Source organism: Bubalus kerabau, chromosome 8 (genome assembly GCF_029407905.1).
Source record: "Bubalus kerabau isolate K-KA32 ecotype Philippines breed swamp buffalo chromosome 8, PCC_UOA_SB_1v2, whole genome shotgun sequence".
NCBI classification, from domain to species: domain Eukaryota; kingdom Metazoa; phylum Chordata; class Mammalia; order Artiodactyla; family Bovidae; genus Bubalus; species Bubalus kerabau.
The window spans coordinates 67,228,259-67,252,429 of record NC_073631.1 but is presented as its reverse complement, the minus strand read 5'-3'; the positions used below and the strand labels follow the sequence as shown (position 1 = coordinate 67,252,429).

Here is a 24,171-nt window from a genome sequence, read left to right as displayed (position 1 = left end):
TGCCATTTCCTTCTCCAGGGGATCTTCCTGACCCAGGGATCGAACCCAGGTCTTTTGCATTGCAGGCAGACTCTTTACCCTCTGAGCCACCAGGGAAGGGGACCCCAATTTGACTTGAAAACTATGGGAAAGGGTAACTTTTATTATTCCTGGAGAGTAAACATATGTCACTATTTTTTACATAGTTCATTTAGCATTTTGAAAAATTGTCTTTTTATTCCTTGTGGTTAGAAAATTATTATTCAGCTTTTGGGCTTCCCTGGTGGCTCAGTAGTAAAAGAATCTGCCTGCCAATGCAGGAGATGTGGGTTTGATCTCTGGGTGGGGAAGATCCCCTGGAGAAGGAAATGGCAACCTACTCCAGTATTCTTGCCTGGGAAATCCCATGGACAAAAGAACCTGGCTACAGTCCATGGGGTTGCAAAAGAGTTGGATATAACTTAGTAACTTGTTCAATCAATTAGTGGTGTCCGACTCTGCAGCTCCATGGACTGCAGCACGCCAAGCTTCCCTATCCTTCACCATCTCCCAGAGTTTGCTCAAACTCATGTCCATTGAGTCGGTGATGCCATCCAACCATCTCGTCCTCTGTCATCCCCTTCTCCTCTTGCCTTCAGTCTTTCCCAGCATCAGGGTCTTTTCTAATGGGTCAGCTCCTCACATCAGGTGGCCAAAGTAAGGATCTTCAGCATTAGTCCTGCCAACAAATATTCAGGGTTGATTTTCTTTGGGATTGACTGGTTTGATCTCCTTGGAGTCCAGGGGACTCTCAAGAATCTTCTCCAGAATCACAGTTCAAAGACATCAGTTCTTCAGCGCTCAGCCTTTCTTATTGTCCATCTCTCTCATCCATGCATAACTACCTGAAAACCACAGCTTTGACTATATGGACCTTTGTCAGCAAAGTAATTTCTCTGCTTTTTAATATGCTGTCTAGGTTTTTCATAGCTTTTCTTCCAAGGATCAAGCGTCTTTTAATTTCATGGCTGCAGTCACTGTCTGCAGTGATTTTGGAGCCCCCCAAAATAAAGTGTGTCACTGTTTCCATTGTTTCCTTGTGTATTTGCCATGAAGTGATGGGACTGGATGCATGATCTTAGTTTTTTGAATGTTGAGTTTTAAGCCAGCTTTTTCACTCTCCTCTTTCACTTTCATCAAGAGGCTCTTTAATTCCTCTTTGCTTTCTGCTGTTAGCATGATGTCATCTACATATCTGCTGCTGCTAAGGCATGTCAGTCATGTCCAACTCTGTGCGACCCCATAGACGGCAGCCCACCAGGCTCCCCTGTCCCTGGGATTCTCCAGGCAAGAACACTGGAGTATGTTGCCATTTCTTTCTCCAATGGATGAAAGTGAAAAGTGAAAGTGAAGTCGCTCAGTCGTGTCCGACTCTTAGCGACCCCAGGGACGGCAGCCCACCAGGCTCCTCCGTCCATGGGAGTTTCCAGGCAGGAAACTGGAGTGGGTCGCCAGCGCCTTCTCCACTACACATCTGAAGTTATTGTTATTCTTGGCAATCTTGATTCCAGCTTGTGCTTCATCCAGCCTGACATTTCACATTATGTACTCTGCATATAAGTTAAATAAGCAGGGTAATAATATAGCCTTGATGTACTCCTTTCCCAATTTTGAACCAGTGCGTTATTCCATGTCCGGTTCTGACTTTAGCGACTAAACAACAATTCAGTTTTCACTTGTTAACAATCATCCTTTGTCTTCTTTTTCCCTCCTCTTATCTTCTTTTATAGTTATTTAAGTGTGAAAATTTTATTGCTAATTGAGATCAAAATAGATTTTGCCATATGAGTGTTTGTTGACATAAAAAGATATTTGAAATATGTGTGATTTAATATTTAGTGTTATCCATTCAGTTCAGTTCAGTTGCTCAGTCATGTCCGACTCTTTGCAACCCCATGAATCGCAGCACGCCAGGCCTCCCTGTCCATCACCAACTCCCGGAGTTTACCCAAACTCATATCCATCAAGTCAGTGATGCCATCCAGCCATCTCATCCTCTGTCGTCCGCTTCTCCTGCCCCCAATCCCTCCCAGCATCAGGGTCTTTTCCAATGAGTCAACTCTTCGCATGAGGTGGCCAAAGTATTGGAGTTTCAGCTTCAGCATCAGTCCTTCCAATGTTATCCTTTAGGGGATATATATTAATATCATATTATATATTAATATATACTAATTTAATATTTTTAGGGGAGCAATTGATACATTTGTTACACATTGTCTGTGTTAATACCTTACTAGATACCATGTTTGATCCCCATATTTAACTTAGATTTTGGGCTGTGAACTTTCACTATATAATAGTACTCTTACTGGATGATAATCATTCTAAATATTTCTTAGTCTCTGGAGATGTACTTTGTTTTTTGTCAGTGATTTTTCACATATACTCAGGGCTGCCATATACAGTGTGCAGACCCTGTACAGCACGGCTGCAGGGGAGAGCCCTTCCAGTAGACTGCCATTGTTGGTGGGTCCCCCTAGACTATACACTGAGACTGCCTATATACCTGCCTTTACTTTCTGCTTAGTTTTGTTGGCTTTATTGTTTAAATTGTGTTTTGATTCAACAGAGTATTATGTAAGAGTCTCAGGTAACCTCCAAGAGACTTCCTCTTAAGCCTTTGTGCCATGAATTGTATGTCTGTGGATTATTTTGGATATATGGAATGGGAGCATACAGAGTATTGAGTCAGCACTCAGAACATGTAGAATTTACACCTTAAAGATTTATAAATCCCATTAAGTGCAAATAACAGATTCACTGTTGTTTTGTTTTTCCCCACACATCAACTGGGTATCTAACAATTTAGTCCTATTCTACACTACCTACCCAGAGTTAGCCTCATACTCCACAGGTTTAAGGGCTCAGCCCCACAAGATGCCCTTACTTTAGACACCAGTCCCAGGTCCCCAGGCTACCTGCATTTCTGTCCAACTTGGCTACAAATTCAGGGGTTCCCGTGTTCCCCATTTAGATTCTGAGATTTCCTAGAGCAACTCAAAAAACTCAGGAAAACACTGCTTACTTTTACTGATTTATTTAAGGATACCTCTCTGGAATAGCCCAATGGGAGAGATGCATAGGATAAAGTATGTGAGCTGAGGCATGGAACTTGCAAGTCCTCTCTGGGAACAGCATCTTCCCAGCACCTCAGTGTCTTCATCAGCTGAGAAGCTTCCTGAACTTGATTGGGGATTTTATGGAGGTTTCATTACATAGGCATGATGGATTAAATCAGTAGACATTGGTGATTTAACTCAATCTCCACTCCCTCTCCCCTCCCTGAGATTGAGAGGTGGAGCTGACAGTTCCTAGCTTCGAATCAAGGCTTCCTCATTCTGGTGACCAGGCCCAGTTCCAGAGTCATTTAACCCCACCTAGAGTCACCTCCTTAGCTTGTTTTTGTTCCGTTGCTCAGCCGTATCTGACTCTTTGCAACCCCGTGAACTGCAGCATGCCAGGCCACCCTGTCCCTCATCAGCTCCCGGACCTTGTTCAAACTAACGTCCATTGGGCCGGTGATGCCATCCAATCATCTTGTTCTCTTTGCTCCCCTTCTCCTCCTGCCTTCAGACACTGGCGTGGTTGCAAGCATCTTTTGAATAACAAAAGATGTTCCTATCACTTGGAAAATTCCAAAGGGTTGTAGGAGCTTAGGGTTAGGACCAGGGACATAGGTCAAATATATATTTTTTAATTACATCACACTTAACTGTCCTGTATAGCTAATAATAATGTTAAAAAAAAAAGCTATAAAAATATTCAACAGTAGAGAGTTGACTAAATAATGAAACAAAACTATATTGAAATTATTGTTTATGTATAGACACAAAGGAGTTTGTGTGGAAGTGTTATAAACTTGATTAGCAAGTTTAGCCGTCTCCAAATGCAAGGATTTGTTGGTGGCAGGTAAACCAGTAGAATTCTAGAAAGTTGCCAACACAATATAGGCAATGTTCAATTTGTAAAAAGTTGTATCACCAAAGTTAGCTGTTTGAAATTCTGAATACATATTCCCAAAGAAGCGTTGTTAAAAATATTCTGGGTGCAAGTCAGTCTAAAGCTGCTTTAATTTACTCATGGAATTCTTAGAGCATACATAGTATCTACACTTAAAACAGTTTGATGAGTTGACTATATTTTATATTCCAACTAGAGTCACTCAAAGCAGATTTTCCTTCAGTAGAATCAGGAGAATATATTGAACATAACATAGCATCAAATATTAATTAGACTCTGGCCATTGGTAACTTGTAAACTAAATCATCAGAAAAATAGATCTTTTTACCTCTCTTTGCTTCCAAAAAGATAGGATGGAAATAAGATTTCCTTCAGAAATTTGGAACTGCTTGTGGTTATCTTTTGCTTTTTTTAAATGCTAAAAGCAGTCATTTAAAAATAACAGTTTACCTAAAAGTAAACGATAATATTTTCAACTTACCGTCAAGTGGTTTAGAAAATGTATCCATATACACGTGCAACACAAATAAAGCACATGTGGACAAAAATTAGCAGTTTGTGAATACAGATGAAAGTTATAAGATTGTTCGAATTTTCTATAACTTGGAAATTTTAAAAAACGATGAAAAGAAAAAAGCAGGAATATTCCTTTATCTCCAACTCTATTTACCCCTCCAGAGATAAAACCTCTTTATATTAAAGATGTTTTTCAAGGATGTTTTTTAATTCATTTACAAAGATGTGCTATGTAACTGTTTGCATAATTGGGATTACAGTAGAAGTAGGATTATACTATATTTACTGATACCCTGCTTCCTCATTAAATTTAATAGTTGCATTAATTTTCTATTACTCTTACCACAAGCCACACACTTAAAACAGTGCAAATTTATTAAGAGTTCTGGAGGTCAGAATTCTGAAATGGGTTTCAGTAAGGCTAAAATCACGGTGTTGGCAGCTTTGCGTTGCTTCAGGATAATATGGGGGAGAATTAGTTTTCTTGCATCTTCCAGCTTCCAGAGATCACCTGCACTCCTTCGCTCAAGGGACTTCTGAAGGCTCAAGTGCCTTCCTCCATCTTCAAAGCATCTTGAAGCATATCATCATCACTGTCTCTGACTCTGTCTCTTCTGCCTCTCATAAGGACCCTTGTGATTACATTGTGATTACTGGATAATCCCTATCTGGAGATAATCTTGTCTGCAACATCCCTTTTGCATTGTAAAGTAAGGACAGATTCTGAGAATTAGGAGATGGACATATCTGGAGGGCTTTTATTTTTACCTACTTTACAGTATATCACACCTGTCTTGCTTTATCTATATATATAAATCTACCATTCTTTTTAACAGCTGGAGAGAACTGATGTAAAATCTACTTGACCAATCCTCTGATGAATATTTAGTTTTCCAGTTTTTATGCTACAGTAAGTCATATCACTGTGAACATTTTTGTACTTCTCCATGTGAATATCTGTGTGTATTCATGGAATAAATACCTAAAATAGAACTTAAGTCAGAGTAAATGTATTATTGATTTGATAATTCTGCCAAATAGCCACCCAAACTGCTGTACCAATTTATAGTTGCACAGCCAAACCCCATACTCTTGTCAACACAAAGTGTGAATAATTTTTTTCATGTTTTTCAATAATTAGTAAAAATTTTGAAATTCCTTTCATATGTTTAAATAAGAGATTGAGCACTGTTGTACTACTTTCTTTTGGAATTTTCACGATTAAACTTGTCGAATGAAAAAAAAAAAGGCACAACATAAGAGTTGTGAGTTAAATTTTATTTGGGGGCAAAATGAGGACTATAGCCCTGGAGACAGCCTCTCAGAAACGTCTGAGGGACTGCTCTGAAGAGGTAGCTGGTATATATAAGAGGTATATATAAGAGGTAGTCAGTATATATAACAATACTGTGTGATTTTGGAGAAGGGGGGATACATGGAGTTAAGCACACATTTGGCAAAGGGTTACTGCTAGTCACAAGGAGCAGATATCCTTGTCAATGATTTTAGTGCTTTTCTAGATATAATTTAGAATTCTATCTAAATTTTAAGATTTTAGATGTAAGAATTTAGGCTCATAAATATTCTGAAAATAATCTGACAGCCTGCTCTGCCAGTTCTTCTGAGAGCACAGAGTTCCGCATTCCTAATCTCTGCCCTAAATTCTGTGCAGAGTATGTTGAAGGTCCGTGACTGCAGGGGTTAGTGACTTGTAGAGACAGGTTTCAAGTGATAATTTTTAGTTGGCAAAAACTTTTTGGATCATAAAGAGCAACATACTTCTTGATAGACTTGTGATAATTTGAATCCATGATGCTTATATTTATTTAAAAGCATGTTTATTCCATACTAAATGTTTTTTAAGTAAATACTATACATTAAAATTAGTGGGTTTCAAATGAAATTATTTTGTAATATTACCAAGTCTTCTTATGTTAAGTGTTACATATTGGACTTTAGTGTTTACATAAAATACAATAATTTATTTCCTTGGTGTTTTGTGTGTGGGGGTTTGTTGTTTTTCCTGTTAAACCAAGGATTCTGAGTTGGTAATTTTTTTTCTTTTTTAACTTTGTAACTACCAGATTCATAGCTTCAGCTTTGACCTTATATCCTTCTCTTTATGGCACATTTTGCCTTCCTTTACACTTTGAAGACGGAGAAGGCAATGGCACCCCACTCCAGTACTCTTGCCTGGAAAATCCCATGGACGGAGGAGCCTGGAAGGCTGCAGTTCATGGGGTTGCTGAGGGTCGGACACAACTGAGCGACTTCACTTTCACTTTTCACTTTTATGCATTGGAGAAGGAAATGGCAACCCACTCCAGTGTTCTTGCCTGGAGAATCCCAGGGACAGGGGAGCCTGGTGGGCTGCCGTCTATGGGGTTGCATAGAGTCAGACACAACAGAAGCAACTTAGCAGCAGCAGCACACCTTGAAGAATTGCCAGTATAAAACTTGAGATTATTTATGCCTCCAGTTAACTGATATTAAAGACCTGATCTTGGAGAGAAAGTTTGACTCCATAAACCAAACCTTTGAAAAATCCTTTCAAATTGAAATGTTGATTGCTTCTGGAGGTAGGGGGCAGGGAAATTTAAACATTTCAGTATGGCACTAGATTACCTTTCAAAAATAATCATTTTTAAAGCCCATTTATAATCAGTTCTCATATGACTAGTGGCACCTTGATTACCTTAAATGTAGGGAAATCAGCCATCATGTCCTTCCACATTAAAGGTGAGATCTAAAAGTGATTCTCATCCCCATGTTGTTCCAACTTTAGTGTATTTATTACTGATGCAATGCAAATCCCTTTTAAGTATACTTTGAAAGAAAATTAAGTCAGTGTGATACAATCCAGGTCTTCAGTATTGAATTTTGTCAGCTCTCATTGAGACAACCAAAAGACAAAGAAGGAGAGAGAAGAATGCTGGTAAACCTGGGGAATGCCAGAAACTGCGGGCTTATGCTAAAAACTTTGTTATTTCTATAAGACACAGTATTAGAGAGACTTCATTGATCATTTCTCAATCTGGGGGCAAAAAATAACCTAAAGTGGTAGTTAATGCTCACTCATCCCCCCTAACAGCCCACTGAAACCATAAGCTCCAGTATTGGGAGCAAGGGAGTCAACTGATGGGAAGCAAAGCTAGATCTTGACTCAACTTCTCAGGCTCCTTTGTTGGCTCTCTCCTACTCAGTTCAGGAGGATATTGGTTTTTCTTAGGGCTCCCTGTCTTCAGTTACCATCTATTTGGTTCAGTTCAGTTCAGCTCAGTCGCTCAGTCATGTCCGACTCTTTGCGACCCCATGAATCACAGCACACCAGGCTTCCCTGTCCATCACCAACTCCCGGAGTTCACTCAAACTCATGTCCATCGAGTCAGTGATGCCATCCAGCCATCTTATCCTCTGTCGTTCCCTTCTCCTCCTGCCCCCAATCCCTCCCGGCCTCAGAGTCGTTTCCAGTGAGTCAACTCTTCGCATGAGGTGCCCAAAGTACTGGAGTTTCAGCTGTAGCATCAGTCCTTCCAGTGAACACCCAGGACTGATTTCCTTTAGAATGGACTGGTTGGATCTCCTTGCAGTCCAAGGGACTCTCAAGAGTCTTCTCCAACACCACTTCATTCAGATGCTTACATCTTTCCTTTTCTCCTTTGCTTCTCACTTCTCTTCTTTTCACAGCTATTTGTAAGGCCTCCCCAGACAGCCATTTTGCTTTTTTGCATTTCTTTTCCATGGGGATGGTCTTGATCCCTGTCTCCTGTACAATGTCATGAACCTCCATCCATAGTTCATTAGGCACTCTATCTATCAGATCTAGTCCCTTAAATCTATTTCTCACTTCCACTGTATAATCATAAGGGATTTGATTTAGGTCATACCTGAATGGTCTACTGGTTTTCCGTACTTTCTTCAATTTAAGTCTGAATTTGGCAATAAGGAGTTCATGATCTGAGCCACAGTCAGCTCCCGGTCTTGTTTTTGCTGACCGTATAGAGCTTCTCCATCTTTGGCTGCAAAGAATAGAATCAGTCTGATTTCAGTGTTGACCATCTGGTGATGTCCATGTGTAGAGTCTTCTCTTGTGTTGTTGGAAGAGGGTGTTTGCTATGACCAGTGCGTTCTCTTGGCAAAACTCGGTTAGCCTTTGCCCTGCTTCAATTCCGTATTCCAAGGCCAAATTTGCCTGTTACTCCAGGTGTTTCTTGACTTCCTACTTTTGCATTCCAGTCCCCTATAATGAAAAGGACATCTTTTTGGGGTGTTAGTTCTAAAAGGTCTTGTAGGTCTTCATAGAACCGTTCAACTTCAGCTTCTTCAGCGTTTCCTGGTTGGGGCATCGTCTTGGATTACTGTGATATTGAATGGTTTGCCTTGGAAATGAACAGAGATCATTCTGTTGTTTTTGAGATTGCATCCAAGTACTGCATTTTGGACTCTTTTGTTGACCATGATGGCTACCCCATTTCTTCTAAGGGATTCCTGCCCGCAGTAGTAGATATAATGGTCATCTGAGTTAAATTCACCCATTCCAGTCCATTTTAGTTTGCTGATTCCTAGAATATCGACATTCACTCTTGCCATCTCTTGTTTGACCACTTCCAATTTGCCTTGATTCTTGAACCTAATATTCCAGGTTCCTATGCAATATTGCTCTTTACAGCATTGGACCTTGCTTCTATCACCAGTCACATCCACAACTGGGTATTCATCTATTTGGTAACAACTCCCAAACGTACATCTCCAATTCAGTCACCACCACCACCACCTACACCCTACCCTTAAACACATAAAAATTAAACTCCTTTAAATCAACAAAGGGGAAAGGCTTACTTTTTTTTTTTTTCTTCTCCTTTTCCTCCTTTTTTCTTCTTCTGTACCCGTAGGTTTGTTGACATTGTCAAATGGCATCAACAAGCATGGCTTATCCTTACTTCTGTCACTGAGAGTTTGAAAGTATTTTTGCCTGTTGAGGTATAACTTTCCCTTTGATCTTCGCCCTGTTGGCTAACATTCCTTACCATTTTAGGTCGAGTTCTCTTACCCACCCCTGATTCCAGGAGATGGACATGATAGTCACACCTTACCTGAAGAGTGGAAGTATCTGCCCTTCCTTGCCTTACCAGACGGCGCACACAACTACCAAGAAGGTATGTAAACAGACAGTGGAGCAATCAGTAGGCGCCTTCTTTGTTTTTTTCACATTTGCTCAGACATCTTAGAGTCTGAGTACTTTGGTAAGGAAAGACATTTGGCCTAGTGATTGTTCATAAAATATTTAAATGCTTGTTTGAAGATGACCAGTAGTTATTTATACTAGAGGATCTGCAGAGGAGTGCCAGGCTTATATTGGCAGTGGTTGGTGAACATTGGCCACTCTTTTGCCAAGAGCTCTGGCCAAGGTAAGTGATAAGCCATATTAGGACATCTGCTATTGGTAGCACTTTCGGTATTTAAACCTCAGACTCCTCTCAGAGACAAACTCAGGAAGGTTACCTGCACCGGCTGCAGGCTGATCGAAGCTCTAGCTACAGGTTGACTAGCTTCATCTCCCAGTGCCCACCTGAAAACACCTGGGGTTGTTTCTCCTCCTGAAGCATTGCCATCACAGTCTGCTTAAAAGTGTTCATGCGTGAGGAGCGTGTTAACACCCTCAAAGAAAGCAGTGCTGTGAAGTTAGTACGGAATTGCCTATCACCCTATACATGAGTGCTTTGAATGGCTTAATGAAGAAACATGCTTTATCATGGTTTTGTAGGCTCTTCCAAGACACCAGATTAAACTTGGTTTGGTTGCTTGTTTTTCTAAAATTTATTACTTTTTGTATGAAATGAGGCAAATCCTACTATGCAGTTTAACATAAAATGTAAATGCTGTATTTTTAACCTCACAAACCTTTTTAACTTTTTATTTTGTATCCGGGAATAGCCAATTCACAAATCTTTTTGTAAAAATATTTTTAGTACGAGAGCTTTTAAACATACAGAAAAGTTGGAAGAATAGTTAATATTTGACAGATTTTCTTTATATATGTCTATGGTTTTGCCTATATTATACTTCCCTGGTGGCTCAGATGGTAAAGAATTGGCCTGCAATGCTGGAGACCCAGGTTCGATCCCTGAGTCAGGAAGATGCCCTGGAGAAGGGAATGGCTGCCCACTCCAGTATTCTTGCCTGGAGAATCCCATGGACAGAGCAGCCTGGCAGGCTATAGTCCATGGGGTTTCAAAGAGTCAGACACAACTGAGCAACTAACACTTTCACGGTTTTGCCTATACTATTTGAAAGTCAGTTGTAAATATCATGACGCTTTATCTGTAAATACTTCAGCTGGCATTTTCTAAAAATAAGATCATTCCTGGGATGACTTTGGATTTGACCTTTACCACAGCTAAGAGATTTAACAGTAATTCCATAATACCACCTTCTATCCAGCCTACATTCAGATTTCCTCAATTGTCCTAAGAATTTCCTGGATCTGTTCAAAATTTCTGTGTTGCCTTTGGTTTGTATGATTCTTTACTTTCTTTTAATCTGGGATAATCCTGTGTAATAAAGTATTTTCTGAGAAAGGCAGCTGTAGTCTCAATTCATCCTGTTACAATTCAGCCTCTAGAGCTTTTTGTGTGATGAGTATACACTGAAAGGCAGTGAGAGGAATTCTAAGAAACCAGTGGTTTGATGCTAGAAATAAATCTGACATGGGTTCCTGTTACTTCATCGTTTTTGTTTCAATGACTGCATTATACTAATGTCAGAGTTGATTATTAAATACAAGTAATCTACTTTGGTATTTACATTTTTCTGTATATCTCTTAGATACTGTGTTTTTTCACTTGCCACCTAGAAATGGAAATGGAGCCACTATATATGGTATCTCTTGCTATCGACAAATTGAAGCCAAGGTAAGACAGTTAAAATGAAAACCAAAAAAACACTTGAAAACTCCTTGTACTGGCCACTTAAGATGTAGAATTTGGGGAAATACATAAACCTTTATTTTTTATGTGGTACCTGTAATATTGTTTTAAATTTTTATAAACTGTGTAGCTGTTTTCTCTACTGTACCAGTTAATTCACATGAATGTTTTTCTAAGTTGAGATTAGTGACTATATTTGTATCATAATGTTTGGTACATTGTTTTTAGATAGTGATACCTAAACTATCCATTTATCTTCAGAATACTGTATTTCAATTTCATGGTATCCTTGAGTTTTCTATCTCTAATGTTTGGTATGAAAACTTAAAAAAAGGAACGGTAATGAGTGTTTTTCTTTTTTTAGAAGCTTTCTAGAAATAGTGGAAAGTACTGACAGTAGCTGCAAACTACTTACAAGTTATCTTAATTATCTATAAGATTTTGATCATTCTTAAACTTATCTGTCCTCTTAATGCCTAACTTAGTATAATAGCTCTGATTAATAAATTCGAATAAACCAAGATGGGTAGCTTCACCTTTCCTGCTGTATTTCTGAGCACCACCATTCTTTTTGCAGTGGGGATACCCTTTCTGAGTAGATCGCTTTCCTTTTATGAAATCATTAATACTCAAGGAGTGGTACTGGTATGTGTCAGTCATGTACAACTGTGACCGCACAGACTGTAACCCGCCAGGCTCTTCTGTCCATGGAATTCTCCAGGCAAGAATACTGGAGTAGGCCAATATTGTGAAGTAATTAGCCTCCATTTAAAATAAATTAATTAATTTTTTAAAAAAAGAATACTGGAGTAGGTTGCCATTTCCTTCTCCAAGGCATCTTCCTAACCCAGGGGTCAAACCCAGGTCTCCTGCATTGGCAGGCAGATTCTTTACCGCTTGTGCCACTTGGGAAGCCTGAAGTAGTGCTCAGCTGCACATTGGAATCACCTGGAGAGTTTTAGATAAGTAGGGATGACTGGGTCCCCACTCCAAAGATTCTGAGTTAATGTTCTGGCATCAGGAGTAGTAAAAGCTCCCCAGGTGATTCTCATATGCAGGCCAGATGATGAACCACTGCTCTAAAACAATGGTTTTTAACCAGAACTACCTGGAAGCTTTTTAATTATAAGCATAATTGCTGGGCCTTTCCTTCTACAAACTGAATTAGAATCTCTAATAATTGATCCTAGGCAATCACAAAGTTTTAAAAGCTTCCTCAGGTGGGTAATTAACTTAGTCATAAAAATTTTTCTTTTAATTTGTATAATGAACGTTTCAAACACAGATAAATTAAAAGAATGGTACAGTAAATACCTGTATACCAACCATCTACATTCAGCAGTTGTTAATATTCTACCACATTTGCTTGATCTGTGTATGTTTCCCTGAACCATTAGAAAGTAATAAGTAAATTCCAGCATAAACAAGCTAGTTAACTACATGAAATAACCCTCCACGCACAGGGCCTAGAACCAAGGACACACATTGTAAATGTTTGTGGTTCACGCACAGGGCCTAGAACCAAGGACACACATTGTAAATGTTTGTGGTTCAGGTGAATTCTGTGCTGTGCTGAATCGCTCAGTTGTGTCTGACTCTTTGCAACCCCATGGACGTAGCCCACCAGGCTCCTCTGTCCATGGGGATTCTCCAGGCAAAAATACTGGAGTGGGTTGCCATGCCCTCCTCCAGGGGATCTTCCCAACCCAGGGATCGAACCCTGGTCTCCCACATTGCAGGTGAATTCTTTATCATCTGAGCTACCAGGAAAGCCCAAGACTCCTGGAGTGGGTAGCTTATTCCTTCTCCAGGGGAACTTCCTGACCCGGGAATCGAACCAGGGTCTCCTGCATTGTAGACAGAATCTTTACCAGCTGAGCTACCTGGGAAGCCCTTCAAATGAATAACTGAATTTAGAGATAAAGAAATCTGAGAATTTGTATTTGATTTCTTCACATACTGTTACCCTTGCACATTAATATTACTAGATGGCATGAATCAAGCTGCTGCCTTTTCTTGGAAATCTGTTCCTTTTACCACCTTTTACCCCTGTAAATTGTATGTGTGTGTGTTAGCTGCTCAGTTGTATCTGACTCTTTGCAACCCCATGGACTGTAGCCTGCCAGGCTCCTCTGTCCATGGAATTCTCCCAGCAAGAATACTGGGATGGGTAGCCATTCCCTTCTCCAGTAAGTTGTATAATCACTAGTAAAATTATTTCTCCAGTACTGTTGTTATTAACAGCAGTTCTCATGCTCTGCCTAGACATCCTTAAAGTGGCACTCCATACCGCCTGTCTCCCTTACCTCCTGAGTCTGACCCACTTTAGTCTATTAGGGTTGCCCATTTCTCCAAGCTGTTCTCTCCTTTTCTGATAACTAGACGGATAAACCAGACATCAGAGGCCCTAGAGCCTAGGAGAAAGCCTTTCATTCCCTTTGAACAAAGGTGAGACCTGATGGATGAATCCAATAAAGATAAAGAGGTAGAAGCAGATTGAAGAAAGGCTCTACTCTCAATGTAATTTAACAACAGATCATCAGTTCTCAGGCAGTTGAAGACTCAGATCCAAGGAGATGTCAGGCAGTACACAAGAATAGGAAGAGTCGCTCTTACTGCCCTCACAGCCTTTCCTGGGGTTGATCAAGTCTTGTTTCCTAGCAGAGAACTGCAGAAATCTTATGTGGTCATCCTCAAAATCACCAGGACCTGAGTTATGGCTCAGAACTGGACTACAGTATGATACAGGCATGCCAGGACAGACTCCCAACAGTGGAGGATAACCAGCATAACAAAACTGCTGACGATTCTTCCATCTCTGGAGAAACAAGCTCTTAAACTATCCCCTTCTCACCAGAAACAAAAGTCTCTGAAAGGAGTATCCATTTTAAAACTAGAACCAAGGATGACTGGTTTGCATTATGGTTGTGGCAATTTACGCATAAAGTATTCTCCACCAGACTATAAATTCCTTGAGAGCAGAGATGGTCTCTCACTCTTACATTCCCATTGCCTGCCAAAGTCTAACACAGAATGCTCTGGTTGACATTTATTCATTCAATAAATGTCTTCTGAGATTCTCAGTAAGTACTTTTAAATTTATTAAGTGCATGTATTTTTTTTTCTGATTGATATCTTATATTGAAACACAATGATTTTAAAATATCTCCATGAAAAATTTCTAATAGTGACTATTTGTTTATAATAGGCATTGAAAGTACGGCAAGCAGATATCACCAGAGAGACTGTTCAAAAAAGTGTCTGTGTTCTAAGCAAGCTGGTAAGTGACCGAATAACCTGTTAATATCAAACACTCATGGCAGCTTTTTATTTGAGAAAAAGCATTATTGGAATGAGCAGAGGGACTTCCCTGGCCGTCCTGTGATTAAGACTCTCTACTTCCACTGCAGGGGGTATGGGTTTGATCCCTGGTCTGCAAACTAGATCCCATAGGCCACAACTACGACCCGGCACAGCTAAATATATAAATATTTTTTAAAATATTTAATAATATGGACCTTACTAATAGGATCTGAAGGATCAGGGTATTTCTTCCAAGATAGTAATTTTACACATAGGGCAAGAATAGTCTTCTAGAAAAGAAATGATTATAAAAGATTTTAATATCAGAAAATTGGTAGATTGCTAATCTGATTCCTGTACACAGTTTCTTGAAGAGTAGCCTGAAAAAATATATATCGGTGAATTTTTTTTTTATACTGGACCAGATGACCAATGTATAGGAGTGCTGAATGTTGGACGAATACACCATTTTGAAAGGCTTCCTGAACAGTCATTCTTCAGGGAACAATAATAATCATAATGGTGCCATTTATCAAGTGCCTATGTCAAATATTCTATAGCAGGCACTTTTTAGATAGACGTCATTTTAAACCTCATAAGAAGAAAGATCTAAGTATTTACTGTTCTTGTTTCACAAATAAAGTTACATCTCAGACAAAAAATGTCTCTCAATGTCAAAAAATGACATGTAACTGCTAATGATAAAATTGCGGTGAAAATCCAGTTTTATTGGACAGATAAAACAGGCAGGGAGATGGAGAGAGCTGGCTCACACAGAAACATCTGATGGTTCATAGTGCCTTTTAGCATATATATAAAAATATGTTTGCTGCTGCTACTGCTGCTGCTGCTAAGTCAGTTCAGTCGTGTCCGACTCTGTGTGGCCCCATAGACGGCAGCCCACCAGGCTCCCCTGTCCCTGGGATTCTCCAGGCAAGAACACTGGAGTGGCTTTAGATAGTAATAATGATATATTAACCAGGATTTTTGTTGTTGCCTGCCAGAGTCTAGCACAGAGTGCTCCCGTTGATATTTATTCATTCAATAAATATCTTCTGAGATTCTCAATCAGTACTTTTAATTAAGTGCAAGATACTTTTTTTTCTGATTGCTATCTTACATTGAAACATAATGATTTTTAATGACTTTTGTTGTTGTTTTAGCCGCTAAGCTGTACAGCCTCAGGGACTGTAGCCTGCCAAGCTCCTCTGTCCATGGGGTTTTCCAGGCAAGAATACTGGAGTGGGTTGCCATGTCCTCCGACAAGGATTAAACCCACATCTCCTGCATTGGCAGGCGGGTTCTTTACCACTGAGCCACCAGGAAAGCCCATTAACTGGGATACTGGGGGATAAAACTATTAACTTGTTTTAACTAGTTAGAGAATATATGCAGCATTAGTTTCTGCATCCTGAAAAGGACATAGAAACCAGAAAACATCTAGAAAAGAACATTTTATTGTTGTTCAGTCGCTAGGTCGTGTCCGACTCTTTGCGACCCCATGGACTGCAGCACATCAGGCCTCCCTGTCCTTCACTATCTCCTGGAGTTTGCCCAAATTCATTGAGTCAGAGATGCCATCCAACCATCTCATCCCCTGCCGCCCTCTTCTCCTTTTGCCTTCAATCTTTCCCAGCATAAGAAAAGAACATAAAAGGATGGAAATGGTAGGAAGAGGGTTTTAAATAGGTAAGAATTAAGGAGTAACTTTATTTTCAGATACACAAAAGAATATTATACAGAATATAATAAAGGACACAGACTAGTAGTTTTTTTTAGATTTTAAGCCTCTACTGAAGGCCAAAAAAGGCAAAATGAACTTAATCATGAGTGTTCAACTAGATATAAGAACTGAGTGCTGCAAGGATGATTAAATGTAACCACAGCCTAGCAGAACAGTGTGCAGAATTACGGTGTTTTAAATTGTATGATACTAATGGCTAACATTTAAGTGCTTTCTATAGCCACATAGTCTAGTAAGTTCTTTTCAGTGTGAAAGTGTCAGTCAGTCACTCGTGTCCAGCTCTGTATGACCCCTTGGACTGTAGCCTGCCAGGCTCCTCTCTCCATGGGATTATCCTTCCATATACCTGTGTTTACATTAGGCAGCAGATGTGGAGAGGTTAAGTGCCCAGAGTTATGTGACTGAGTGACCAGAGCAACACGCCGGAGGTCTGTGCCCACACTCTCAACCCAGTGCTCTGAGTAGTGGTTACTTTGTACCTGCACCCCAGGAACTAGAACACATGACTTAACAACATTCAACTGTGAATGCTACTGCTACTGCTGCTAAGTTGCGTCAGTTGTGTCCGACTCTGTGCGACCCCATAGACGGCAGCCCAACAGGCTCCTCTGCAGCAGCCCAACAGGCTCCTCTGTCCCTGGGATTCTCCAGGCAATAATAAGATACTAACATTGTCAGTAACTTTTTCCTTTCTGGTCTTTTCAAGTTAAAAAGTTGTGGGGTGTTTGTTTTGTGTTTACTATTATCAAACTAATGGTAATCTCTCTTTTTCTTTAAGCCTCTCTATGGCTTACTCCAAGCAAAACTTCAACTCATTACACATGCATATTTTGAAGAGAAGGATTTTTCACAAATTTCCATTCTAAAGGTAACTTTTTATCCTCCATGGATGTGTCTGAAGACAGATTCATGAATCAAGTAGATCTTTAATATTGTGAGAGATGATTTATTAACTTAAGAAAGACATTCTTCTTTGAAAATAACATTGAAGGGCCAAAGATCTGCCCCAAATGTACAATTTCTACTTAGTAAATTTAACAAAACTATCTTTTATTAGGAAATGATGACTACAGTTGATTATAACAAATATTTCTGTTAGTGGATAATAGCCCTTTTGCTATGGCATTGCTTCTCTACAATTGTTATCTCATTAATACCCTGCACCGTATGTTTATATATCAGGCTTCTGGATCCTAACTCCCATATCAAGAAGCACAGAAAAACTACATGACTATTTTACTGAAGAATAATGTTTTTCTCAAGGCTGCCATTATTGTATACAGCATGGATCTCCCCTGGATTCTAGTGAGAGACAGTTATTTAGCAAGGACGTAGAGGGAATTTATCCTAGGAATCCATACCACCATGGGAATGGATCTAGCTCTAAAATATAGAGGTACAGAAAGAAGGAGTGCTGGAAACTGGCAGAGTTTCAAAGAGACAAAACTGCTTCAAAGAACCAGTTTTCCCCTGGTCATCCTATTTCTGATTCAGTGTCTAAACTGATGGTAAAGTGTTCTAAACTGAATCTTATTTTATAGGAGCTCTATGAACATATGAATAGTTCCCTGGGAGGAACTTCATTAGAAGGATCCCAGGTATATCTTGGTAAGTCGCTTTTTCTACAAGTCAGAAGAAATGCCCTCTTTTCTTTTTGTTTGGCATGTTGGTTGCATGTAAAACTTCATGATCAGAGTTACATTTCTGTATGGTATGTAAATTCTCCAACCAAAATTTAGAAGTATTATTGTATAAAGCATATTTCAGCTTTTCAGAATAATAATGGAAGTTTTTTCTTTTCCTTATGTTAATGCTGATCAGGTCAGTTCCTTGTCATAACACAGAGGGAGAGCAAGGGAGAGAGATCTGCTTATTAGTGTCTTTCTATTCTAAGATTTTTCAAGTGGGAGTTTTATGCTATTTTCACAACCAAGAACATCCATTGGTGTGTCAGGCACTCAGTAAAAGTCATTTTCATAATTATTTTTTAAAAAGAATCATGATCACATCTTGATCACATAGTGATTTGTGCTCACTCACTTCGAATTTTAGCATAAAGTAGCCAAACTGTGCTAGGTTCACTTTTGCAGTCTTATGTGTAATGTGAACTGGTTATAAAACTCCTTTTTGGAGGATATATTTTTCTCTGAATTAATTTATCTTGTCTTATGACAGGCGATAAGAGAAGCCTGTGATTCAGAAATAATACCTATGGGGTATAGTGCCCAAAAACCTTGTTTAAATGATTGACTGCTACTGTGAAGTAAAGCTTCATGATTTCTAAACTTGTGTAATTTGTAAGATGGCTTTAGAATGGGGAGATGGTGTGAGAGTTGCACAGCCACAACATGAGCCTCTAGCCACAAGTAACTGTTTGCATTTAGATTAGAATTAATAGAAGTTAAATAAAATTTAAAAATCAGTTTGTCAGTTGCTGTATTTCAAGTACTCAGTGGCCACTTATGTCTAGTCTATTGGACAATGTAGATTTAGAATATTTCCATTATTTCAGGATGTTCTGTCCGACAGTGTTGAAGTTCTGTTTGTATGTGTACATAATCAGATATTACATAAATATTTAAATTTTGCATAGTCCTACTTTTACCTAACTTGTTGGAGGAGATTAAAACTTCCTTTGACAAAAACAGTAGGTTGTAGTCACAGATTAGCTTCTCTTTTTTAACATTATAGGTTTATCTCCTCGGGATCTTGTGCTTCATTTTCGACACAAGGTATGATACCTTATTTAAATTTATGATGTACTAAAATTATGTTCATTTAACTAGGCAGATTTCATGAGCTGCATGGTCTAATGCAGATTATGGCATAACCATGTTTTAATTTTTCTGAGACAGCTGTCATAATGATAGAAAGTTAAAAGTGTTGGTAGTGCTTATATAATAGGAATTTCTAAAAGTACACGGTGTCTGTTTGTTTCAGTGCAGGATAGGATACTTTTTTCTACAGTTGTTGATATTTTAGATATTATGAAATTAGAGTGGAAAGAAACATGTTTTATTCTATTCTTCTTCACTATGGTTTATTACAGGATGTTGAGAATAGTTCCCTATGCTATACAGCAGGACCTTGTTGTTTATCCATTCTATACGTAATAGTTTGCATCCACCAATCTCAAACTCCCCATCACTCCTCTCCCACAACCCCCCCACACACACTTGGCAACCACAAATCTGTTCTGTAAGCCTGTGAGTCTATTTCATGGATAAGTTTATTTACATTGTATTTTAGATTCCACGTGTAAGTGATATCATATGGCATTTGTCTTCTCCCTCTGACTTACTTCATTTAGTATGATAATCTCCAGGTCCATCCGTATTGCTCCAAATGGCATTGTTTCTTATGCCTGAGTAGTAGTCCATTGTGTGTATATGTGTGTGTGTGTGCGTGTGTGTGTGTGTGTGTGTGTATACCACATGTGAAAGAAATATGTTTTAATTAATCTTGTAGACTATTTTGTATGCTGCCCTGAGAGTGAAACATTTTCCAGCAAAATATCTATACTTAACATCTTTTGACTGGGGCATACACGCATTGATTGTTCCCTTAACACATATAGTGAGTGTCTGCTCTGTGAGTGCCCTGGACAAACAGAAGTAAATGAATAGTACCTTCCCTTTAAGGGGCTTGCAGATACTTCAAGCAAAAAATGGCACAACTTCGTCCCAAAAGTCCAATTTGATAGTGATTTATGGGGTCGAACAGAGTCGGACACGACTGAAGCGACTTAGCAGCAGCAGCAGCACATTTTTTAGAGAACTCAGATACTTAATTTCTCAGTATAAGGTCATGATTTTCAATTATTTTTAAAGCACTAGAATTATTTAATATTATTGACTCAATGTTACATGGTTATGTTTGAGGAAGGACAAAGGCAAATGAATAATAGGCTTGGATTTCTTATTTTAATACAATATTATTTTTCTTTTTTCAGGTTCTAATCCTATTTAAACTAATTCTTCTTGAAAAAAAGGTGAGATTTGAATGGATGGAATATTTAACATTTATTGACATTTCTTAAAGTATAAATTAAGACTTTTTTGGCTATCAAATTGCAGTGAGCTTAAAGTACATATTCTTTTTTACTACTATAGAAGTGTGAATTCGTGCAGTGTTTCCTGGGGGCAGTTTGATAGTATTCAGTTATCAAGGTGGTTTTGACTATATAGGTAATAGAGAACTCTGTGTATGTATGCATATGTGGCCGTGCTGCACTGGCATGCGGAATCTTAGTTACCTGACCAGGAATGGAACCTGCACCCTCTGCAGTAGGAGTCCAGAGTCTTCCCCTGGACCACTAGGCAAGTCCCCAAAACTCAGTCTAAATTGACTTAAAAAATGTATTGGCTTGCTTCAGACTTGAGAGTATGTTGACTGAATGGTTTGATAATATAATTAATTACCTAGATTTTTTCCATCTCTTTGCTCTACAGTCCACAGTGCTAGCTTTATCTTGAGCCTGATTTCCCTTGTAGTATAGGATTACTGCCAACAGTAGTTGAGCTATATGCTGCCTCAGCTATATGCTAGTGGCAGAGATAATATCTTTTCCCTAATTTAATGAGAATTCTTCCCTTCAATTCATTTGGGCCTGTGAGGCCATATGCCTACTCAGAACCAATAATTGTTGCTAAAGAAATGCCTGTATTGACTGGCTTAAGTCTGGGTTCCAGATGCACTCTCTGGTACAAAGGGATGGGATTGCCATGATTTTAGATAAAAAATTATAAGGGATTTTAGACCAAGGTCTGCACACTTAAGCCCAAGGGCCAAATCTGGCCCACCACCTATTGTTGTAAATGAAGTTTTCTTGGAACACAGTTTCAGCCAGTCTTCAACTTATTGTTTATGGCTGCCTTTGCACTACAGTGTGAGAGTTAAGTAGTTGGAACAGAGACCAAATGGCCCACAAATGAAAAATGCTTACTATCTCACCCTCTATAGAAAGTTTGCTGACCTCTGATTTAGACTAGTCAGGAGCCATCCCTGGATCTGTGGTCACTATTACTGTGCTCAATAGAGATGGAATGGATGTTGGAAGGTCAGTCATTCAAATGTCCAGTATAATTCATTATCATAAAAATGTTTATCCATTTGGCCCAGTAATTGTCCTCTTAAGAGATTTATCTTCCAGAATTTATCTGAGTTGACACAGAGCTCCAAGAGATTCTTTCACAGAATCATTTTTAATAATAAATTATCAATGGATAACTTAAGTTTTGATTTATCTTGTATATAATTCCAAACAACAAAAAAGATTCTGAGTGGTTTTATTATTGTAAAGATGTTTCATAGCATGTTAAGTGAAAAATGATGATCCAACTACATATCAAGCCCAGGATTCTGATTTTATAAATAAATGTATTTATTCATTTAAATGAGATTGGAAGGAAAGACAGCAATAGTTTGGTGACCATGCATATTTTTTAAGAAGGAAATACTTTTCTGTATTCTGGTTTTCTGAATGAATATGTATTCTTTCTTCAAACAGGAAAGTAATTTAAAAAAAAAGAATGAAACATGTACTAATGCAATATTTCAACCTTTAAAAAAAGCTCTTAGTTGTAAAATACATGTAACATATAATTAACCATCTTAACCATTTTCAAGTGTGCAGTTTCATAGCATTAAGTATGTTCACATTGTTGTGGTATTACCATCTGTCCTCAGAACTCTCTTCATTGTGCAAAACCGAAACTCTACCCATTAAACAGTAACTCCACTTTCACCCCTTCTCCCACCACTGGCGACCACCCTTGTACTTTCTCTGTTTTAAATTGGACTATTCTAGGTTTCTCACACGTGTTTGGCTTATTTCATTTAGCACAGTGTCCTCAAGGTTCATCCATGTAGAACAGATGTCAGAATTTCCTTCCTTTTTAAGGATGAATAATATTCAATTGCATGTACATAGAGCATTTTTTTATCCCTTCATTCATTGATGGACACTTGGGTTGCTTCCGCCTTTTGGCTCTCATGAATAATACTGCTGTGAACATGGGTCTGTGTAAATGTCTTCAAGGCCTTGGTTTCAGTTTTTTGGAGTGTATACCTAGAAGTGGCATCTCTGAATCACATGGTAGTTCTGTTTTTAATGTTTTGAGGAACTGATGTATTTTCCATAGTGGCCGCACCATTTTACATTCCTACCAACAGTGCACAAGGGTTCCAATTTATCCACATTCTATCCAGCATTTGTTATTTGCTTGTTTTTTGATAGTAGCCATCCAAATAGGTATGAGGTAGTATCTCCTGGTTTTGATTCGCATTTTCCTAATAATTAGTTATGTGAGCACCTTTTCATGTTTTTGTTGGCCACTTGTATATCTTCCTTGGAGAAATGTCTTCCCTAATCCTATACCCATTTTTAATCAGATTTGGTTTTTTGTTGTTTAGTTGTAAGTTTCAAATTTTTATTGCAACTTATAATTAAAAAAAATGTTTTTCAACGCAGCACACATGGTTACATATATCTGAAAAAAAATTTTGCAAAATAATACTTAGTCTAGCCACATTTATGATCAAGTAGACTTTATTTAACATGGCAAATCCTAGGTATACCCTTTTTATATTCACTTGGTAAAGACATCCTTTAATGCAAGTCTTGGTTTCCCTGTATTTGCACACTACTCCTTAAATCATCAGTGTTTAAGGAGAGCACAGGTGATTGTGGCACCATGCTTTATTAGATCTGACTTCGTGCTACTAAATGATTTAATTGTTAAAACAAAGAAAAAAACTCACCTCAGCAACTATATGCTTGGTTTTTCATCTCATTTAATTATCACTAGTGTTAGTTGTAGTTGTGTATCTAACTGAACCCTATCCCTCAATTTTTATTCTGAAAACCCTACAAGAAAGTTGATGGAATAATTTTATAATGGACACTTTACGTCCTTCATCTGTTGTTAGCATTTTGCCACTTCTGCATTACATTGTTTTATATATGTTCATTCTTCCCCCTGAATCATAATAATTTTCAACTAATTTGTAGAACCACGGTACTTCATCCCTAAACATTTTCAGATATATTTCTTAAGAATAAAGGTATATTCCTGGGGCTTCCCTGGTGGCTCAGTGGTAAAGAGTCGACCTGCCAATATAGAAGACACGGGTTCAATCCCTGATCCAGGAATATCCCACATGCTGTGGGACAGCTAAGCCTGTGAGCCCTAGAGCCCATGCTCCACAAGAGACGCCACCACAATGAGAAGCTGTCACACCACACCTGGAGAGTAGCTCCTGCTGCTGCTGCTGCTAAGTCACTTCAATCGTGTCCGACTCTGTGCAACCCCATGGACTGCAGCCCACCAGGCTCCTCCATCCATGGGATTTTCCAGGCAAGAGTACTGGAGTGGGGTGCTGTTGCCTTCTCTGAGCTCCAGCTCTCTGCAACTAAAGAAAAAGCCCACACAGCAATGAAGACCCAGCACAGCCAAAAATAAATAAATAAAACCTTTAAAAAAAAGAATAGGGTATATTCCTACATAACAAAAGTATTTTCATATTCAAGAAATTTAACATTGAGATAATAAATGACATCTAATGTACAGTGCCTTTTCAGATTTCCCCAGGTATCATAATAATGTGCTATAAACCGTTTGCTTTTCTTAATCTGGGGACCATGGATCCTGTATTGCATTGTTAGCTCTCTTTAATCTCAAACAGTTCTACCACCTCGCTTCT

General features: G+C 38.8%; 1 protein-coding gene across 4 annotated transcripts in view; it reads left to right on the top strand.

Annotated features, from left to right (window-relative positions):
- AVL9 (AVL9 cell migration associated) overlaps positions 1 to 24,171 on the top strand; it is a 57,953-nt gene that overhangs the window by 10,275 nt on the left and 23,507 nt on the right. For 3 of the 4 annotated variants that reach the window (XR_008717900.1, XM_055590450.1, XM_055590448.1), the window contains exons 2-8: positions 9,530 to 9,650; positions 11,320 to 11,405; positions 14,629 to 14,700; positions 17,246 to 17,335; positions 18,009 to 18,075; positions 19,159 to 19,199; positions 20,420 to 20,458. Coding sequence is in view for 3 of the 4 variants with exons in the window: in XM_055590450.1 (XP_055446425.1) it covers positions 9,530 to 9,650; positions 11,320 to 11,405; positions 14,629 to 14,700; positions 17,246 to 17,335; positions 18,009 to 18,075; positions 19,159 to 19,199; positions 20,420 to 20,458 (516 nt within the window). In the remaining variant the exon portion in view is untranslated. The remainder of the gene's footprint in view (positions 1 to 9,529; positions 9,651 to 11,319; positions 11,406 to 14,628; positions 14,701 to 17,245; positions 17,336 to 18,008; positions 18,076 to 19,158; positions 19,200 to 20,419; positions 20,459 to 24,171) is intronic. The other variant, XM_055590449.1, reaches the window with a different exon arrangement.